Genomic DNA, 23,483 nt, shown 5'->3' with positions numbered 1-23,483 from the left:
ATCAATACTTTGTTCCACCCAAAGAGGAATAATATCTGACCCCACAACTGCAAAATGTTTGCATGAAAGAAGCTTTTTTTTTACTGTGTTGAGACATTAACTTAAACTTCACTATAAGCTTGTTATACAATGAAGATTTTCTGTTTGGATTGGTTGCTTTCATTTCAGCAGACTATACCTCACCTTACACGTCTCTTCCACATATTTTAACATCTGGGACACCTGTAAGTAACAGCCTGCACACTTTTCATCTAGACTGCAAAGAGCATTTTCAGATCTGTGCCTTATGAGTTACTTCTTCAGCAATGTTAGTTTGTTATATCTTTTCCCCTTGGACAAGCCCATTAGATGTGGACATTACCTCTATATTGGCTAACTGGGGTGTGGTCTCCATTTTCAGCAAGGGTACAGTATATGGATGGGTGTCAGTTATACAGAAAGCATGTTCATCAGCTTTCCTGAGGAGCCTGTGTATGGGTGCTGGAAAGGTGACTTCACAAATCATTGAGCTGTGAGGTATCTGTCTTAACCTTAGACCTGTTGCCATTTCTTTTATCCTTGTTTAACTATTAAAGGGCCTGTTGACATGTGCCAATATGGTCTACATGTGTCTTATAAACTTGAAGAAAGTATATGTCTGTGTATAAAATGCACATCGCACTAGGTTCATAGGTTCATAGGTTCATACTAGGCTATCTGCCCTAGGGCATTTATAAGCCTAGCCAGAGTGTGTGTGGCTTTCACCACCCCTTAGGATGAGAATACTATACCCATTAGTTTACTGTGCCTCTGTCCAGCAGTGATACAGAGATGATTCCCGGGGTAAACCTACGATCTCCCATCCACTCGTCAAGATTTCTCTTGAACAGAGTCAGTGAGGGGCTCTGCCTCACATGGACTGGGATTCTGTTCCATAGTGTAGGGAGTCTCTGGGTGATGAATCTGTCCCTCCAGCACGCCCTATTTATATCCGTGTTGAGGTTTAAGTCTCTTGCTCTCGTGGCTCTGCTGGATTTGGATTTTTGAGGTGGAGCATGTCCATTAATTCCGGGTTGGACATGGCCTTGTATGTCAGGCACAGATCACCTCTGAGCAGACGGTATGCGACTGAATAGAGCTGGAGTTTCTTCAGTCGGGCATCGTATGACATATGTTTGAGCCCCTTTATCCTTTTGGTGAGGAACTTTTGGGGTCTTTCCAACTGCTGCAGGTGTCGGGTAAGGTACATTCCGAATGGGGCGTTGTACTCAATCATTGGTCTGATAAGTGAAGAGTACAGGGGTACAATGACCTCATCTGATCTGGATGTGAATCCCTTCATGATCAGGTGGGCAATGTAGAAGGTCTTCCTAACCACTTTGGCAATGTGAGTGTCAAAAGAGAGGTTACTGTCAACTTGGGTCCCCAGGTCCCTGATAACTTCTTCCGTGTTTAATGGATTACCATCTATGTGGTAATTAGGGGTTACCTTGTTTTTCCCAAAGGGTATGACTATACATTTTTTGGCATTTAGCTTAAGGCCATGGCTCTGGCACCAGTTATCCATTTCTATGAGACCTTTCTGGAGGATGTCTGTGTCTGATGGAGTGTCAATTATGGTGCCCAGTTTGCAGTCATCTGCAAATTTTGTCAGCCACAATCCCCTATGTTTGCCTGCACTTCAGAAAAATAAATGCCGAACAAGAGGGGCCCAGGACTGAGCCCTGTGGGACACCGCCGTGACCGGCTTAGAGTCTGACATGGCACCAGCAACTCTAACCCTGTGTGTTCTGTCCTTGAGCCAGTTTGCAACCCATCTTGTGACATATGGGTTTACATCTAAGCTGGTGAGCTTTTCTATGATGCCCGAGTGGGGTATTGTGTCGAATGCTTTTGCTAGGTCAAGGTAGGCTGTGTGAACTGCCTTACCCTCATCAATGGCCTTAGTGACTGTTTCAAAAGTCGACCAAGTTCAAGAGGCAGGATCTGCCCTTGACAAAGCCAAATTGGGTAGGATCCAGTGTCTGTATGTCCCCAATGTCTTTATTTATGAGTTCCATTGTGATCCTCTCCATAGCTTTGCAGACAAGGCTCGTCAAGCTTATGGGGCGGTAATTTCCAGGGTCCGTAGAAGCACCGCCTTTGTGGAGTGGGACCACAGTTGCCGTCGCCATTCTTTGGTGCGTATCCTGTAGTAAGGCTAAGATTAAACAGCAGCCTTATGTGTGGGTTTAGTTCCTCATTGAGTTCGTGTAGCACACAGCCGGGGACACCGTCCGGTCCCATTGATGCTGTGTTTTTTGCTTTAGAGAGAGCAGCTCTCACCTGGGCATCTGAGATGTTTGGGAGGCTAGACTCTGGTGGGATAGATATTTCTCCTTTGGGGGAGGGAGGGAGAAATTTGCACTGAACCTGTCTGCCAGTATGTTGGCAATGTCTGTGGGTTCAGTGATTTTTTATCATTTTGGACTAATTCTGAGCATATCTGGGAGTTTCCACCCAGGTTTCTAACATAGCTAAAGAAGGCTTTATGATTGTCTTTAGTGTCATTAGCGATTTTTCTCTCAAAGTTGGCCTTGGATGATTTTATGAGAGATCGTAGTTTTTTGCTAGTATTGATCAGAGATGCCTTCCCATTTAGGGATTTTGCTCTGTCATGTAGTAGCTTTCTCCTCTTGTTGTAGAGTTTGTTTATGGCTGGAGTCCACCAGACTGCCTTTGGTGGAAAAGGTCTTGATTTTATTAGGGATTGCTTGATCTATACATTCCTGGAGGTGCTCGTAGAAGGCATTTGTAAGGGTTTCAGCAGCGTGAGTTGTGGTTTCCACTGGCTCGGGGGCCTTGAAGGATACCACTCCAGTCTTAAGAAGTGTGAAGTTTGCTTTTGAGAAGTTCTTCACTGTGGTCTTTTTGCTGGGGTGGGGCGGGATGTGGATCTCCAGTGAGATTAATTTATGGTCTGATCTCACCAATGAGGGATATACTTCGGTGTGGAGCATTTTGTCCCCATGTTTGTGATGATCAGGTCTAGTATATTTTCTCCTCTTGTGGGAATGGTGACTAGTTGTTCCATAGCATTTGAGTTTATGAACTCAAGGAACCTTTGGGCTAGGGTGTTGGGGCTTGAGTAATGTTCCCAGTCTATGTTTGGGTAGTTGAAGTCACCCAATATGATGGTGTTTGGAGAGACATTTATACTCTCCAGTGTCTTCAGGAAGGCTGTGTGGGTTTCCTGAGTTTGAGAAGGTGGTCTGTAGCATGTTACAAACTGTAGGGCAGTTTTACCTATGGTTAATTGCACCTGGATGGTCTCCGATGCTTCGTGCGTTGCCACTAACCTGGAGGTGTGGGTATCCTTTATGAATATGGATACTCCCCTCCTTTTGTAGTTCGTTCGGATTTTGGGGCGGAACGCATGATATGAGGTATAACCTGATAGTGCTGGGGTGCTCTCAGGAGCCTTGAACCAGGTTTCAGTCACAGCACAAACATCGATGTTCTCCATACTGAGGAGGGCTTGAGGCGTGCATCTTGAGGTTTAGACTTCTGGCATTGAGCAGTATTACCCTTAGTTTTTCTCCATTTTTGTTTTCTAGGGTGGTAGGTTTATCATTTGAGCCTTGCCTAAAAAAGGCACTATGGGGTGGCAAGAGCCTTTGCCAATATCCGGAAGCCCAGGGTGACAGGTGCAAGCCGTCCCTTGAAGCAGCGTGGCTTGTCAAGCATGTCATCCCAGGCAGACAGACATTGGATCCCCTTAGAATGACACCAGTAATTAAGCCAATTATTAAAGCTGATCATTTTGTCTCTGTATTGTGGCATCATTCTTGGTGAGGGTAGGATACTGCTCAGGGTCAGGGTCATACCGGCCTGGGCTACATAATCTGAGAGCTCCTCTATGTCTCTTTTCATGTAGTCCAGGGAGGTACGTCTCAGGTCGTTCACACCGGCATGGACAATGACTGAGTCATACTTGTACTTGCTGTGGAGTGACCTGAGTGCTTGTGTTATGTGGCGGATTCTAGCGCCTGACAGGCAGCTAACTGTGATCTTTTCCTTGTTCAGTCTGGTGAGTGGGACGTCAGTGTGTCTGACTATGGAGTCACCTATAACAAGTAGGTCTAGGGCACTAGGAAGCACCAGAGGCAGAGAAGCATTTTTAAAAATCCAAAACAAATCCAAAAAAGCAACTTCTAAAATGTGTACTAGACATGCCCACTGACAGAAGCAACTTAGTAAGTTGCTTTTTTGGATTTTTTGATTTTTACAACCTCTTCTCTGCCTCTGGTGCTTTCTAGTGCCCTACTGTTCTATATTCGTTTAGGTTCATGGTCACTGTTTTCCTCTCTGGTATATGTATATACGACTGGGGTTATAGCTCTAGTGCCCTACTGTTCTATATTCATTTAGGTTCATGGTCACTATTTTCCTCTTTGGTTTATGTGTATATGACTGGGGGTATAGCTCTAGTGCCCTACTGTTCTATATTCGTTTAGGTTCATGGTCATTGTTTTCCTCTCTGGTATATGTATATACGACTGGGGGTATAGTTCTAGTGCCCTAGTGTTCTATATTTGTTTAGGTTCATGGTCACTATTTTCCTCTTTGGTTTATGTGTATATGACTGGGGGTATAGCTCTAGTGCCCTACTGTTCTATATTTGTTTAGGTTCATGGTCACTGTTTTCCTCTCTGGTATATGTATATATGACTGGGGGTATAGCTCTAGTGCCCTACTGTTCTATATTCGTTTAGGTTCATGGTCACTATTTTCCTCTTTGGTTTATGTGTATATGACTGGGGGTATAGCTCTAGTGCCCTACTGTTCTATATTCGTTTAGGTTCATGGTCACTGTTTTCCTCTCTGGTATATGTATATATGACTGGGGGTATAGCTCTAGTGCCCTACTGTTCTATATTCGTTTAGGTTCATGGTCACTATTTTCCTCTTTGGTTTATGTGTATATGACTGGGGGTATAGCTGAATGTCATATGGCAGAAGTTGTACTTTGCAGAGGTCCAGTGCAACTGATGCATGCAGTTCAGTACATGTACTTGCAGAGTGAGAGTTGTTTTTGTATTCTCATTGCTAAATCTTATATGTTCCTGATGGGTGTAGGACTTGTATTGTTTTTCAGTCGGTGTTTTGAATATTTCCTTCGGTTTATCATTTTCATGGATAAGTTATTATAGCACACCAGAGATTCAGAAAGTAGAAAATTACATTCTTGCTGTTTCCAGACAATTTTGTCCTCTTGTTCTCCAGTGACTTGGGTTTCTGGCATGCACTGTATTGGTTTGCAAATAAGCTTTGCATTTGCATCTTCAAATCAGAAATCATTGTTTTCCCCAAGAAAGAAAGAAGGAAAGAAAAAAAAAACATGATTTCACGGCAAGTGTGAGCACAGCTGCACCCCCAAGCACAGGAGTTTAATTATCTTGCAGTCTTATTCATAAGTAAAAGATGAGCTGATTATAATACTGTTTCTGTGGGGATGTGTAGCACTGTGAGTATTAAATGCATTTTAACTGAATGCTGTGTCATAACGTGAGGCTGGCAGTTTTCTTATAGGGCTGCGTACCCATTCTCACCTGTTGTCATGAGCTTTGGGTCCTGGCTAAAAGTATCGGACTGCAAGTTCAAGTAGTAGAAATGAATTTCCCTCACAGGGATGCAAGGATTACTGTATTTGCCAAATAGTGTTTGAGAGAACTTATTTGAGGTGCCTTGGGCACCTACGGAGAATACGTCTTGGTTATCTCCAACAAGAAGTATACTAAACATGCCCACTACGCTTCTCAACTTGTCTTTTAATTACTAAAAGCCCTACAGGATTGGCAAGGCAGTGTGCTTTGGGAGTAGGGACATCAGGTGTACTTTCCTCAACTCTTCGACGATGGCTAGTAGCAGAACAGTTTTTTTTTTTTTTTTTACAAAATGAATGAACAAAAAAAAAAACTGACCAAGGGTAGTTTTACCACTGTACTCATCTTCACATCAATGTATTTTAAACATAGTACAAGCAATGCATTAGATCAGAGAGAGATCCAGTCCTTAATCTTCATCTTTCCATCCATAATGGTATGATGGACCCGAACAGGAAGTAATACCTTTAAAGAATTATCCAAAAGCTTTCTCAGTTTATTTAGGAAAATATTCTCTGATTATCCAACCACTTAGCATGTTGTGCATAGTATTTGTATTGGAGTGAAATTTTAATAATACCTGACAGGACTGTATTTGATATCATACAATAAAATGCCAACTAGGTCTGAATGAATCTTTGTAATTTTCCCCAATATGCATACTCTGTTTTACGTACATAAAATGGATTTTCACTGTTACATCTTGTACTGATAGGTGTTTCATTTATTTCTAACATGGTATAATTATCATATGTATCAAATGTTATATGACATATGAGCATTAGGAAAAATATTTTTCCATTTGTTTATTCCTGTTAAACTGTTAGAGAAATGATCCCTAATTCTTTAGAAATTTGAAGTCTTCTTTCATAACCAGCCTTAGGCATAGGCCAACTAGGTAGCCACCTAGGGTTCTAGTCAGTCAGGAGCACTTTTACAATTTTTTTTCCCATCTCCGAGTACCAGAGCACCACTGAGAGGACAACACCCTATAAAGAAAGAGCTGTACACACCCCTCACATATATACCTCTTCTCATGGTACTGTACCCCATACCTTTCAAGTGTCCAGTACTTGCTGAAAAATACAGAAGTAGTATGCGAAAATAACAGGGTGCAACAAAATTTCATGTGGGCCTTTTAAGTTATGATTTTTTCAGTTTAACCTGTAACCTGCAATGTCATGGACTGTTGCCATAATCTCACTACAGCTCCTATATGAGACTACAAGTAACTGTAAGCTAACAAGCCACATAGAAAGTTAAAAAAAAGTAGAAAAATAGTAGTCATCAGGCTGTCGCTGACTTGATTGACTTTCTTCCTGGCAACTGAACTGCATATACTGTGTATCACACAGAGACAGAGAAAAGAAAGGGAAGACTTGCCTAAGTTCAGATAATGTAGCAGAGGGTACATATGGGTTTTAGCATTTTCACGTTGGATGCTATATGGCCAGGAATATTCAAAGTGCAGTCTTAACTGTTCATTTTACCTGGTGGTTCACACACTGATTTGCATTTCTGCTATAAAATGTTTAATTCAGGGAATGATATACTCTATCATCGCTATGAATAAATAGCATCCTTGTCTGCTGCTTTTAAATAATTCTGTTACTATGTTTGCTTTTTGTCAGCAAAGCAGATATAACTTCATGCTACTCAAGTCAGAAGTGACAAACTTCATGACAACCATTCAGATGGGAACTGAAAATTCGACTGCTGAATCCTACACTAAGGCACTGTACGAGCACATCCACTCATGCATGAATCGTACCATCCACAATAGAACCAAGATGCTCTCCTCCAAAAAAAAGAAGCCAATGTGGTGGTCCCTTGCCATAAACAAACTTTACAACAAAAGGAAGAAACTGTTGCAGAAAAGAGGAAAATCCCAGGATGCAAAAAACTCCCTTACCAGCCTCAGTAAGAAGCTGAGATCCCTTGTAAAATCCTCCAAAGCTAGATACGAAAACAAAATTTCCAAAGATTCCAAAGACAACCACAATGCATTCTATGGATATGTCAAGAATCTAAATGGCAATGCTCAGATCTGCTCTGAGCTGCAGCAGAATGGCATCAAATATACTGATCCCAAGGATATTGTCAATATCCTGGCAGATCGATTCAGTGCAAACATCAACCCCCTCTCACCCCCTAAAGGGCCCATCTCAATACTGAAAGATTGCCAAATTCTGGTAATAATGGCCACACAGGTAAAAATCGCACTCTCCAAAGCTAAGAATACAGCATCCATGGGACCAGACGACATCCCAGGCTGTGTACTACATGAACTACAAAATAAACTGGCACCTCACCTAAGTGTCATGTTTAATCATAGCCTCACCTCAGGCTTCATGTCCACTGAGTGGCGCACAGCTACAGTTATCCCACTCCACAAGGGGGGATCCACCTTGGATCCTGGGAACTACTGTCCCATCATTCTGACAAGCTTGGTCTGCAAGGCCATGGAATGTATTATCATGGAACCTATAAACAAAGACATTGGCAAACTTCAAACACTGGGCTCCATGCAGTTTGGGTTTGTGAAGGGCCGATCTTGTCTCCTGAATCTGACTGACTTCTTCGAATCAGTCTCCAGAGCCGTGGACAAGGGTAAGGTGGTCCACACAGCCTATCTGGACCTCGTCATGGCCTTCAACACCATCCCCCACTCTGGAATCATAGATAAACTTACTAAGTCGAGCATTGATCCCCACATCACTCGATGGGTTGCCAACTGGCTTACTGACAGAACCCACACTATAAAAGTAGCCAACTCTAAATCCACCTCCAGACAAGTGACAAGTGGAGTACCTCAGGGTTCAGTCCTGGGACCATTGTTGTTTGGCATCTACTTCTCTTAAGGTCCAGGCCAACACTAAGGGACTCTGGCTAACAAAGTTCGCAGGTGACTGCAAACTGGGAGCCATTATTGAATCCGCAAATGATGTGGATATTCTACAAAAGGGCCTTACAGATGCTTGGTGCCAGAGCCATGGGCTCAACTTCAATGCCAAGAAATGTATAGTTATCCCCTTTTGGAAAAAACATGTACCCATGAATTACCACAAAGGTGGCAGTACAATAAACACTGAAAGTGTGATAAGAGACTTAGGGACACAGGTGGACAGTGGTCTCACCTTCGATAACCACATCACTACAACAGTCAGGAAATCTTTCTATGTGGCACACCTCATCACTAAGGGCTTTTCATCCAGAAAAAAGGAGGTCATTGTCCCACTGTACTCATCCCTCATTAAACACATTATAGAATACAATGCCCCATTTGGTATGTACCTCTCAAAACATCTGCAACAACTGGAAAGGGTGCAGAAATACCTCACTAAAACAATCATAGGCCGAAAGCAGATGCCGTATGCTGACCATCTAAAAAAACTCCACCTAGACTCTGTCACATATCGTCTACTCAGAGGCGATCTCTGCTTAACATACAAGGCCATGTCAAACCCAGAGCTGTTGGACATGCTACACTTAAAAAAATCCGAATCCCTCAGAGACACATGCTCCAGGGATCTAAACCTTGTCATCACAATGAACAAAACATGCTGGAGGGATAGGTTCCTGACCCAGAGACTCCCCAGACTGTGGGATAGACTGCCCATACATGTCAAGCAGAGCACCTCTTTGGACCTCTTCAAAAGGAACCTTGATGATTGGATGGTAGATAGGAAATTCACCCTGGGGATCACGTCAATCACCCTGCTAGACAGGGGTCCAGGGAAGAAAATACTGTGGGAAGAAATAGCCAGGGGAATTGTTATGGCTAGGCTTGCATAGGCCCTAGGGCCAATAGCTTAGTAGCAACCTATGAACCTATGAACAAGAAAACTGTTGAATTCTACTCTATTCAGTTTTATAAGTACTGAAAATGCTGCATTTCATAGTTGAGACAATCGCAGACTTTACTTCAATGCATAAGTATTTTTTGTTTTTCTTTAATTTCTCAGCTTAAATAATGAAAAGCATTTTTGTGTACTAACAGATTTAAATATATAACTTTTCCATAAAGTTAAAAAAATAAATCATTTAGCAATGTTAGGACTTGTAGAAAAAATGTATAATCCTCATCCCATGCTGGAGAGCGTATTCTTTACTTAATGTCTGACCACTGTTTTTTGATGACCAAAGATGAGGTACAGAAGTACCTATAACTGCTAGATAGCATAGGGAAATGTGTGTCAGTAAAAGCAACTTCTCATTTGCTCATTTTGAACATTCAGCAATCTGCATTTGGAAGACTAGTGAGTATTTACATGAAATAAGAGGGAATGTTTTATTACTGTGACCACTATTTTTATTACAATTGGATACCTGAAGTGTAAGCAGTCAGTAAAGTGGCTGTAATTGATGGGTACAGGGCCATCTCTGAATACAATTGATTAATCCTTGTTACTGTTTGATCACTGTCAAGCTGTCACTGATCTAAAGTGGTAGGAATAATTTCACACAGTATACTGTGATTGCTAAAGTCATTGTAAAATTACTATTGCTATGGCTTAGCTTATGTATGTGTGTGTAGAGAGGTCACAGTATATGTCACTGAACAATTTGGCCGTGAAAGAAATCATAAGCATTAACACTACACATGATAAGTGGCTATGTTTGCTGGTCTGGCAGAAGCAGGATGCATTGGAAAGTAACATCATTGACAATGGCATAGCAAGTAGATTTACCGTCTCACACCACATAGCTGCAGACACAATATTGAAACCTCATCTAGTTTAAAGGCCATCTTGCTTAGAGGTGTGCACAGAAGGTTGTTGTTGTACCTTGTGCGGGGAGCTGGGAATGGTTTGATCATTACCACTTTATATTTTTTGTTATAATCAATCCTCTTAGCTTATATGGGAGCTTTGGATAGTGTGGTCATTATTTCTTTAACCCCCCCCAAAAAAAAAAAATCTTAGATGTGTGCACACAGTCTCCATATCTTATATCGTGGATGTGTGCACACAGTCTCCATATCTTATATCGTGGATGTGTGCACACAGTCTCCATATCTTATATCTTGGATGTGTGCACACAGTCTCCATATCTTATATCTTGGATGTGTGCACACAGTCTCCATATCTTATATCTTGGATGTGTGCACACAGTCTCCATATCTTATATCTTGGATGTGTGCACACAGTCTCCATATCTTATATCTTGGATGTGTGCACACAGTCTCCATATCTTATATCTTGGATGTGTGCACACAGTCTCCATATCTTATATCTTGGATGTGTGCACACAGTCTCCATATCTTATATTTTGGATGTGTGCACACAGTCTCCATATCTTATATCTTGGATGTGTGCACACAGTCTCCATATCTTATCTAGAGCACGTGCACTGTTGAATTGCATTACTGTGATTATTATTATTTTCACTTTCTTACAATCAAGCAACACATAAATCTACAGTTTGCTATTTTGTGGGGTAGAGGTATGGGGTCATGCTGTTCTGTACATCTGACAGCAACATCTTCAACTGTTACTGTGTTTTATTTGCTCTTTCAGTTTTGTTCTAGTCTGACATTGAGGTTGTAGACAGAAAAAAAATATCTGTTTGGGGATAGAGGTAAGGAAGCATGCAGTATATATGTTGAACAGCAGCCACACAAAATATATGTCTAGGACAGTTTATGTTTTCATCCCAGTCTAACAACAGAGGGATACACAGAAGGTGGCTATTTTACTTTTCAGTGGGTAGAGATACAGACATGATTGCCAGATATGATACATGTATCTTTGCAAGCATTTTATTGTGACCTGTTATTTTGCCAGACACAAATCTTGCTTGAAATAAATAAAATAAAGGACTGAATTTATTTCTTTGCTCATTTTCTGTTCAGGTCATCATTTGATCAAAAGATTGGTAGATAGCTCTAAAATGGACCTCAGCACATCTGTAACCACATGGCTGCTGGGTCCAGCTTAATTGGATTATTTATTCCACATGTACTACAGTACATTCTTGCCAGTTGGGTTATTTTGAAAGAATGCAGGAAAAAGCAAAGTTAAAGTATAATAGTGGATTTCTTTCCTTGACTTTTATTCAAGCCATCACTGGATGAAAATAGTTGGGAGAAAACTCTAAAATGTACCTCAGAACATCTTGAATTCCAGTGGTTTCTGGCCTTCACAGATCAACACTGCGATCTCAGGGTGAGAATATTAAAGTGGGGGGTGCATGGGGGCTTGTCCCCCTGCATAATTTTTTTTAAATTCTTTTTTCATTTTTTTTTAATGCACTTTAGCGAAAGTGCTTTTCGGTAAAAGCACTTTTGTTAAAGTGTGTTCAGTAAAGTTGGATTCGGACTGTTGAAGTTTCGTTCCACAGTCCTAGATCCATATACATATATATGTATATATATACATACACACACACACACACACACATATATATATATATATATATATATATATATATATATATATATATATATACATACATACACACACACACACACACACACACACACACACACACACACACACACACACACACACATATATATATATATATATATATATATATATATATATATATATATATATATATATGTATAGACTGAGTTATGTCAATATTTTCTTCGTCATAACCAACATATCGTATATGCTGTATTACAGGAAACTTCTGGAAGACTGCAATAGACATGATCTTTTAGTTCTTATTCAGTATGAAAATGCATATGACAAAAAGCTTAATAAGAATCTTAAGAAGTCCTCTTAAAATATAGTAAATAAGGCCAAATTTTCGTGGCCGGCATATTTTGCTAGGAAAACAACCAAGGAAACCTACTACAATTTTGTTAACTCAATAAGAGATTTAGTCACATGTTTGTAGATTGTTATCTGTAACATTGCAATTGGTGAGGTTGTAAAGACCCTCCAATTTCCACTCTTCATATTATTTCTTCTTGCCTCTTTTATCTCTTACATTATAGTGGTATTAGAGATGTTTGATATGCTTTTAACAAATGGTTAATGTACTTCACCATCTTTTTTTACTATCCTTCACCAAATCCTTTTGATTGCCCTTGCTGTAACAGGCTTGTGCGAGTAATATTACACATGCTGCCTACTCATAAATTCCTATATGCAGGTAACACATTCCTGCAGAATTGCTAATGACTGCATGTGAAAGTAAACACGTCTGTATGTTATTCAGACATTCAGTATAACTCAGAACTTATACGACAGCCCCAACATACTTCTAGAGAGAATGACCTCTGGGATGACCATTCATTTTCCTTTGAGCATAAAGAACTATTTAGTAGCTGCTTTGTCACTTTCTTTTCTTTGAAATTATATCTCAGGATTATTTGTGTATTAGTCGTGTGTATTTTTGCAGTACCTGCATTTTTAAGTTAAATAACATGCAATTATCACCTCACTGTTGCTTAATTATTTATTACCAACCACTTTGTTGTATGTCTTTGTCGATGTACTGTGTTTCTCTGTGAACATTTTTTAATAAATTCTGCTTAATGCTGTGCAAAACTCAAATGGTAGGTGGTTTCACAACCTTTATATTTATCTGTTATTTTATTTAGTAAAAAAGACTGATATAAAAAGACAGTGTCAAGTTATTGAACATTTCTTGATTCTTAGAGCTTGAAGTATTCTGTTTCATTTTAAAGCAAGCAATATTTCCCAGCAGAGTGTATATTGTTGTGTAAATACACATGCCCTGGGGTGTACTGAGGCATTGGGCCTCTACACCCCTGGATGGGTATTTCCACAATTACACACACCTTGGGGGGCATTATTGTGTTTAGAAAATGTTTAAAGCTTGATTTAGTGTATTTAATTGCTGTTGGAGGAAGTATTTTACATCCAAAATATAATTTATTTAAGTATTTAATGTCTACTGTAATATCTGCAGACACACACACACACACACACACACACACACACACACACACCAAACATTCACTTTGTTATGAAACACATCCTCAGATGTCTTGTTGTGAGCCAATAAATGCAAAAATAATGCTAGGCATTTCAACTCCCACCCCTTCAGCCGTCCATAGTTTTGCTGCTGCATGGTGACCATTCAGCTTTTGTTTAAATCACTCAGGATTAAAATCAGTTAGTAATGCTTGATGTTCAGAGTTTCAAAAGTTATAAAATGTACGCTGATGGACTCTTCTCACAGTCAGCTTTGTGTCCTCTCTATCTCTGTGTTTCAGTAACTCTCACATTCTCACACACGCATATGAGCACAGGCAATGCAAGCCCACACAAACAAACATAGAAGCTCACAAACACACAAACAAACATAGAAGCTCACAAACACACAAACAAACATAGAAGCTGACCAACACACATGCTCTTTTCTTTATTTTTTTATTTTCAGTTTATACTCACTGTGCAGTAAAGTGCTGCTTTTCACCATCAAAAAAGGGGTGATTCTTTGTATTTTAATTGTCAGACCTTTATTGCAGCTTAGTATGATGACATGAAGTGGTAGATTTGGTTTTTCAGTGGGTATTACCTGTACATTAACTCTTGCTAGAAAGCATTCATTCTGCAATTAGGGTTTAATGTACCATTTACCCATTCAGCAATCGTGCATTGCAGCATAGGATAACACGTTGCAATGCATTTCCACCATCAAATTCATTTTCTGGAGGTATCTTTATACAAAGCTTCACATGATTCTTATTAATCATATGCCACGTAAGACTACTGTATCCATCTGTGACATCACCTTTGTGATAGCACCCACTGTGTCCATAGACTTTATTGGTTGGGAATCCATGCATGCATTATTATTATTTACAAATGCATTCCTGTGCTACACCTACACTGATGCTACCAAGTTATAAAGTTATCAAGTTACCTGATATTAGTGTTGCAATAATAGTAATTTACAAAGGATTTTATTTAAAAATGGGCTGCAAATATAGACAGTGATTGGAAAAATAAAATACGAAGCTGCTGGTGTCCCACGCCATGGTGCAAAGGGTAAGTGAAAAGGTGTTACTGTGCAATTTAACTGGCACAGCTTCTTGCTTTAAGAAGGAAATTTATTTTTCATTACACAATAAAGCAACTAATTCTGGAGCATATCAAATTATCAGTTACGTTTGTTAGTGACAGTACTATTTCCTATCTTTGCAGCGATTATGGTCTTATTGTCAGTACTTTGCTATGTAATCCATTAGTTTTCTACTATATCTGGATAAACTCAGAGTTAAACTAGTCAGAATATTTGATTCCAGTATCTTTTGCTTGCATGAGCTGTCAAGTGCAACATTTTAAGTAAGTTTTACCAGAAATAATAAAGGAGTGGTCTATAAATATGAGAGCAAATTATTAATAAAATTTTTGAATTTTGCGAATGAGAATGCCTTGGGAAATCATGACAGTACCATGGCTGGTAAAAGTGTAATCATGCTATTACAACACATAGGTACTTTATTTACAAGCATTTCACATTTTCTTCTATAGGGAAAGGTATGTGGCCTCTGTGGCAACAACAATGGCATCAATAAAGATGACTTTACTACAAGAGACAACCAAAAAGTTGCAGATGCTTTTATATTTGGAAACAGCTGGGTAAGCCAGGAATCAGAGTGTTCAGCTGAGAAACCACAAATCTTTCAATGTGAAAACAATCCCCTCTGCAAGCCTTTGGCAGAAAAACTCTGCAGCATAATCAAAGACAGTGTCTTTAAAGAATGTCATAGTAAGGTAAGGATCTAAACAGTATCTGTAGTTTTAAATAACCCTAAAATAGAAACCCATACTACAGATTACTCCAGCTTGTAGTATGAGTTCCAAACCAGCACTTTTCTTAGCATTTCTTTTATGTTTGCAGGTTCCTTATCAGTCATATTATGATGAGTGCATCGAGGAAGCATGTGTTTGTGACATGGAAGGAAGCAATGCCAGATTTTGCACTTCTGTAGCAATGTATGCAGATGCTTGCATTTCAGAAAATGTTTGCATTGAGTGGCGTACTCCAAACATTTGCCGTAAGTTCTTCTAATTAAACTACAAGTATTTTAAATAATGATATATTCAGTAATAAGTTAGAATTACAATTTTTATTTACCACATTAAATTCAAATGTTTTGTATTGTTTTGTTAAACTGAACTAGTTGCAGTATTTCATAGTGCTGCAAAAATGCATCTGAAAATGAACACATTAGGTATACTGCAAGAGCTACTGTGTAGAAAAGCATGCAAGTTAATCTGTTACTGTTTGGTTTTAAATACCGAATTGTTCAGGTATAATATCACTGCCTCATAATAAAATATCAAAAAAGCTTAACCTTATCAATGAACATGTGCAAATAAAGTCAATGATGCTGAAAAATATAGCACCACAAAAGACAAAGTGTTATAAACATAGTACAATTGTTACCATATTTAACATGAAAGAATGCCTTACTCTGAGGTTTTAATGCTAATAATAATTCAACAACATACCAAAAATTATTGTAGGCTCTACTGTGCACTATTTTCAGATATGTTTGGTGCACATATTGGGAAACTGTCAATGCAGCTTCTATGTTATATAGTATGACAGTCATACCTGTACAGGCAGATGGTTTTTACATTACTCATGCAGTCTGAACATGCATAAAGTGAAATAAATGTGTGTGTGTGTGTGATGTGACCAGTAGAATGGAACAGATATAACCACAGAATGCCATTAAATTTCCCCTCAATAGATGTTGCAGTCTAGATTCCATAGTCCTGATTGGATTATAGAAATCTTATCAACAATGGTCACCCCTAAAGCCACTGAACTTTTACAACTAGATAAACTACCAGGACAGTGTCAGTTTCTATAAGCTGTTGAAAAGACAAAAGTGGCCATAATATTATTGGATTGTATTGTCATTTACTTTACAGGCTGCGGTGGCATGGCGGTAGCATTGTTACCTCACAGCAAGAGGTTCTCCCACTCGATTCTCAGCTTGGCCTGGGAGTGCCTTCTGTGTGGAGTCTGCATGTCCTCCCCGTGGTTGGATCACATTCGAAAGACATGCATGCGTAAATGGGCGTGCCTTCATTGAAGGTTGGGCGTCGAGCTGGCACCTTGGCGTTTCGTAAAAATCTACTGCCAATCATTAGCGGACCGGAGTTCCGCTGTGGTGACCCCTTACCGGAAAAAGCCGGAAGACAAACAACAACATTGTCATTTACTTTACAATCCAGAATGAACCTTTTGTGATTCAACAAGTCATTACCCATTTGATAATGCACACAGACTGCCAGTGCGCATTCATAAAGTGCCAAATATCTCTTAACTAAGTGCTGATACTAAAATATCAAATGCCGTTACTAGAATATATAATCTTTAGGATAGGACATTCTGTTATCATTACTAATGAAACTATTGTTGCATCATTTTATAAAACCTTAAACAAGATAACATATTCAAATCTCTCAATTTAGAGAAAACATTTTATTTCTGAACTCTATATTCAGGAAAGACTTTATAGACTCCATCCTAATATTTGCCATTTCTAGCATTAAACAACTGAGATTTCTGGGAATAAATTGTAAACTGGAATCTGGTATGAGGAAGTCTATCCCCATGAACAACAGGACTAAAGGCAGAGACCTGTAGTCAGTTTTGAATCAGAAATTTTTGCAGACTATTAGCCTCTCCTCTTTTATCTGTAATGTTTTGTAAACTAGCCTCCCTCTCTCGATATCTATTGCTGCATATCACGGTAACATCAGAGAAATGTACCAGCCTCACTACCAAAATTCAATACCCTCATCCATCAAATATATGCCAAAGCTCCCCAAAACTCTATCCTAATCCTTCTTGGAGGCTTCATAGGTAGGTACTAGGCTATTGGCCCTAGGGCCTATATAAGCCTAGCCAAAGGTACCCTTGCTTTCGCCACCCAAGAAAGTTATCTTCCTGTGCCACTGTCAAGCAGAGCCACAGAAGTGATCCCCGGGGTGAATTTCCTATCTCCCATCCAATCATCAAGATTTTTCTTGAACAGTGCTAATGAGGAGCTTTGTTTGATATAGATAGGTAGTTTGTTCCAGAGTACGGGAAGTCTCTGGGACAGGAATCTATCCCTCCAGCATGTTCTGTTTATTGTGCTGACGAGGTTTAGGTCCCTAGAGCATGTAGCTCTTAGGGATTGGGATTTCTTTAAGTGGAGCATGTCTAAAAGCTCTGGGTTTGACATAGCTTTGTGTGTTAGGCAGAGATCGCCTCTGAGTAGGCGATATGCAATGAAGTAAAGCTGCAGTTTTTTGAGACGGTCTGCATAGGGCATCTCTTTGAGGCCAGTAATCCTCTTTGTGAGGTATTTCTGTGGCCTTTCCAGTTGTTGTAGATGTCTTGTGAGGTACATACCAAAAGGGGCATTGTACTCTATAATTGGTCTAATGAGTGACGAGTAGAGGGGAACAATGTCCTCTTTTTTTCCTGGATGAGAAACCTTTTGTGATGAGGTGTGCCACATAGAAGGATTTCCTGACCACTCTGGCGATGTGATTATCAAAGGAGAGACTACTGTCCACCTGTCGCAAGGTCTCTTATCACACTTTCAGTGTTAAGTAGACTACCACCTATGTGGTAGTTCATGGGTACTGAGTTTTTACCAAAAGGAATGACAATGCACTTTTTGGCATTGATCTTGAGGCCATGGCTTTGACACCAGGCATCTGTCTCAGCAAGGCCCTTTTGTAGGATGTCCATATCTTTTGGAGTTTTGATTATGGCTCCTAGTTTGCAGTCATCTGCGAACTTCATTAGCCAAAGACCTTCTGTGTTGGCCTGTACTTTAGAGAAGTAGATACCAAACAGGAGAGGACCCAGGACTGAACCCTGTGGTACTCCACTTGTCACTGGTCTGAAGCTGGATTTTGAGTCTGCTACTTTCACAGTGTGGGTTCTGTCAGTGAGCCAGTTGGCAAACCATCTTGTGACATAGGGATTTATACCTAGTTTAGTGATTTTATCTATAATTCCAGAGTGGGGGATGGTGTCAAAAGCCTTGGCGAGATCAAGATAGGCTGTGTGAACCACCTTACCCTCATCTACGGCTTTGGTGACTGCTTCAAAGAAGTCTATCAGGTTTAGGAGACATGATCTGCCTTTTACAAACCCGAACTGGGTGGGGTCCTGAGTTTGGAGATTACCAATGTCATTGTTTATAAGTTCCATGATGATATGCTCCATAGCCTTGCAGACCAGGCTCGTTAGGCTGATTGCTCAGTAGTTTCCGGGGTCTGTGGTGGCTCCCCCTTTGTGGAGTGGGATAACTGTCAACCTTATTTAGGAACAAAAGCCACTAATAGCTCAGTACTCCTGGCCAGCTTAAGTCTTACAAAAGTCAACTCTGAAGCCATTAGACCAAAACTTCAATCCAAAAGACATGCCTTACTAGATCTTATAATAACTTATAATCCAATAATGACATCTAACCTCACCATACATATACCCTTTATAGTAATCACTGTCATATAATGTTCTCGATACATAATCTAGAGTTAAAATATAAACCTAAACTTATTGCCTTCAGATCCCAAACCATTCCGAATATCACTTAAAAAAAACACATTGTACCCTTGATTGGTCTGACTTACTTGCCATACAAGACCCCAGTGAAGCAACTAACAAGCTTATCAATGGGTCTATATTAGATCAGCAAAACGGCATTACAGAAAATGCCATTTCGCTGACACATATAGACCGAAATCCAAAAATCGTGAAGGCTCAGGTCAGCAATTTTTATCCCAGGGAAAAAAATCACTTGGACTGAGCCGTGACATTGTCCTTTACCCCACTGTAGTGAGATCTCAGAGTTGGTATATTTAGTTGTGGTGGGGGGGGCACAGCCACCCACATTGGGCCACCTCCACTTTGTTATGCTTGAAACTGTGTGCATGTGTTTTTACAGCAAGTGATTTCTTTCCCAGGGAAAGAAATTGCTGTTTTGAATGTTCGCATTTTAGTGAGGTCACTGATTACGTGTTGATGAAGAGGCGTTTGATGAAACGCCTCTTTGAGCATTTACTACAGACCCCTTACCAACACCCTACTGCACCTGCAAAACAAATTTTTTCCCTGACTATGAAGGCTACTTTAACCTCATGAACATTACTGGCTATCTAATTAACTGTACCACCTTTTCAAATTATGTAATGAAGTATGGCACTGTTGGAAATGCAGACCCTTCACAGATTCTTGAGCCAAATATACCTCACTAAGCAACCTAGTCAAGCAATCCATTCACAGATGCAAAAACAGCAAACCTAAAAGATTCTGGAAAAAATCAACTTGTTGACTGGTCAGGAAAGACAATGCAACTCCACTCCTATTACCCCTCTAATACCACAACATAGAAACTCTCATGCACTGACTTCATGATGAGTTCAGCAACACACATCAACAACAAAAATTTACTAACCCCACAGCCGCCCTCTCCCTCCCTTTACATTTTACTAATCCACTTCAAAAAGATTAGAACCAAAGAGGCTGAAACACAACTGGATCCAATACAGATACTTCCCCAGGCTCAGATAACCTACTCCCTTGGTTCATTCACCTTTGTAAGGACTCTTATTTTCTCTCCCTCTCTCTCACATATACAACCTCTGCTTAACTAATAAGATTATGACTCAGTTATGGAAAAAAGCAATAGTCACTCCAATTCTAAAACTACCCAAGCCAACTACTACTTTGCAATACCATCCAATCTCAATACTTTCCACGTTTGGTAAAATTCTGAGAAAAAAAGTTATGCACAACCAAATTACTGCTTTTTTACATCAATACCTTTTTGTACTCAGTAAACAATGTGTATTCTGGTCTAGGCGCAGCACCATAACAGCTTTCTTTTCCCACCAAATGACATCCTGTCCGGTGTGGACAAAGGCTACCTGACAAGAGATGTCTTTGTTGACCTCACAAAAAAACTTTGATCTAATTGACCATAACTTACTATTTAGCAAATAAACTGAAATAGGCATTAGTGACAATGCAAAACTTTGGTTTGTAGACTTCCTCACCAGTAGATCTTTCAAGGTGAAATAGCCACCCACACCTCTGAAACACCTCCTTTTATGAACAGAGTCCTCAATGGTTCCACTTCAGCCCTACTGTTATTTTCTGTATTTATCAACAAAGCCCCATCTGATCACCCCAGACACCTCTAAATCTTTACGCAGATAATGTGGTCATCTGCAGGTCAAACAAATCCCAATCTGTTATAAAAATGTAGCTACACAATGACCTCCAAACCCTCAACCATGGCTAATAGGTCAGAAAAATAAATTCAATCTGTGAAAAACAAAATCAATAGCATTTGGAACCAACCAAAAATAGGCAAATCATCCAGATTCCCTAACATTAAAGATTTTTTTTTTCTCAAAAATTTTTTTATTAAATATATAAATAACAAGACAGTTAGAAGTTTTATACATGAATAGTAGGTATAAATAAACATATTTCGACTCATAGATGAGAAAACAATCCTTCAGGAGATTTAACATATTATTAAGTAATAAAGCAATATGTACACTATATACAAGTTAGGCAACCTGAAAAAAAAAAAATTTTAACATTAACTATTTATTATATTTAAGACTTTTTCTAACACTAACTTTTTTAATGCTTTTTTTGGACTTCTAACTAAGTGCCTTTGAGCATCAATATATGAAAAAGCCATTTTCTGGAAAGTAACCCAATTTAGTTTGGTTCGATCCAGCCAATTTTGTATTATGTAAAGTTTTAGTAATGAGCAAATAAAAATGATAACATGAATATCTAATTTTGAAAGATGAATTAATGGAATATGAAGAATAGCAAGTTCCCAGGACAATGTAGACTTTTGGTACCCCATTTTCTGCAATCTGACTTTCAAAGAGGTCCATAATCTGTGAGAAAAATGACAATACCATAAGATATGTAGAAGGTCTGCTTGGGGTGAGAACAACATGAACATGATGGGGATTTACTTGGGTTAAATTTATTTAATTTGTATGGGGTATAGTAGGCGTCATTATTAATCATTAATTGTGTATATGATATTTTTTTAAAAGGGATAAATTCCTTTGTATATCTAATGGCCAAAAGTTTCTGAGACTCTGACAATTGGGAGTTATAACTTAACCAAACATTTGATAAAAGACAATTATGGTCCATTATTAAACTATTGATTAACTTATAAGAGTTTGAGAGCATTTTATCTGATGAGGAAAGTATTTTGATAATCGTGTCGAGATTTTTCATTTGTAGTTCTATGTGGTCTAAACATAAAAACTTGTTTTTAATTATTACTCTTAGTTGACTAAGGATTGGTGAATAGTTCCAATTTACTTTCAAAATTTCGCTGTCGGGTAAAGATAAGTCAAGATATTTCAAAACATCTCTAACTTTTAAATTTTTTATTAAAGGATATTTTGTTAAGTTAAAGGGTTTGTTGTCTATCCTTATATTTGGGTTTAGATGAATTGGTTGAATAAGGTGAAATCTTTTCTAGATTACATAGTTTGAGTAAGGTTTGGAAGGCTCTAATCTTTTGTTTAATTACAGTAGACATATTTTTAATAAATAAACTATCCAAAGAGATAAAAGGAATAGCTTCTGGATTTATATTTTTGAAATGATGTAATTGTACCATAATTTTATCCATAAAGAATGATTTGTATAAGAAATATTCTTGAAATTAGATATGGTGAGAAGTTTATTAGATGAGACAATCAAATAATAGAGATATAGATTAGGAAGGCCTAAACCACCCTTGTCCTTCAAAATTGACAATCTGGAATAGGAAATTCTAACAGATTTAGGGAACCATAAAAATTTTGCCAAAGCTTTTTACAGACTCAAAAAGATTTTGGAATTATCTGATCAGATGATGTGAACTGGTAAAGGAATTTAGGCAGAATGTTCATTTTAATTATAGCCGCCTTTGATAAAAGTGAAAGGTTTAGATGTTTCCATCTGTCCATATCAGATAATATTGAGTTCCATACTTTATTGATGTTATTTTGAAAAGAAGATTTATTATTGTGTTCTAAATTGATACCTAAATATTTTATACTATAAGTAAACTGAAAATGATGATCTGAAAACAAAAATTATTTATGTGCTAAGTGATTTAAGGGAAAGATATGAGTTTTAGAAGAATTTAAAAGATAATTGAAACGAAGAGAAGTAATCAATGGAGTTTGTTATTTTTCTATAATCAGATAATGGAGTTTGGAAGTAAATAACTAGATCATCAGCGAAAGCTGAAAAATGAATTTGGTATTAAGAATTCTGGGGACATTATGAAAAGTATTTTGAATAATATACAACAACAAAGGTTCTAAATAAAATGTTAAAAGAAAGGAGACAATGAGACAATGGACAACCCTGTCTTGTTCCTCTGGTAATCTTTATAGGAGAAGAAAATTGACCATTAATGTAAAACATTAATGTAAAGTCTAGTAAACATATCTTTGTATAAAACTTTTAAAAATTTATAAAGAATAAAGGAATATTGAAACATGACATAGTTTGAAAGAGAAAGTTCCAACAGACTCTGTCAAAGGCATTTGATGCATCAATGATCAGAGCATATATAGGGTTTGATTTTTTTTAATGAGATGAATGATAGACTCTAAGGACAGAGTATTATCCCAAGCATGTCTGTGGGACATAAAACCTGATTGATCTAGGGAAATAATTGAGGTAAAATCCGTTTCAATCTGTTAGCCAAAATAGATGATAAAATCTTAATATCTACGTTTATTAAAGAAATGGGTCTATAATTTATTGGGTCAGATTTTTTTATTATTTTAGAATTAGGATGGTTTTTAAGATTATTCCAATGAATATCTGAGATATCGTTAACTCTTATATGATTATATACTT

General features: G+C 38.5%; 1 protein-coding gene across 1 annotated transcript in view; it reads left to right on the top strand.

The window, feature by feature from the left end:
• Positions 1 to 23,483, top strand: part of LOC122815696 (mucin-19-like) — a 1,162,279-nt gene that overhangs the window by 875,711 nt on the left and 263,085 nt on the right. Inside the window, exons 24-25 of the mRNA XM_044088411.1 lie at positions 15,086 to 15,328; positions 15,456 to 15,612. Coding sequence (XP_043944346.1) covers positions 15,086 to 15,328; positions 15,456 to 15,612 — 400 coding nt within the window. The remainder of the gene's footprint in view (positions 1 to 15,085; positions 15,329 to 15,455; positions 15,613 to 23,483) is intronic.

Source organism: Protopterus annectens, chromosome 11.part0 (genome assembly GCF_019279795.1).
Source record: "Protopterus annectens isolate FY-2018-M chromosome 11.part0, PAN1.0, whole genome shotgun sequence".
In the NCBI taxonomy this organism is placed as follows: Eukaryota; Metazoa; Chordata; order Ceratodontiformes; family Protopteridae; genus Protopterus; species Protopterus annectens.
This window is presented reverse-complemented; position numbering and strand designations above follow the sequence as displayed.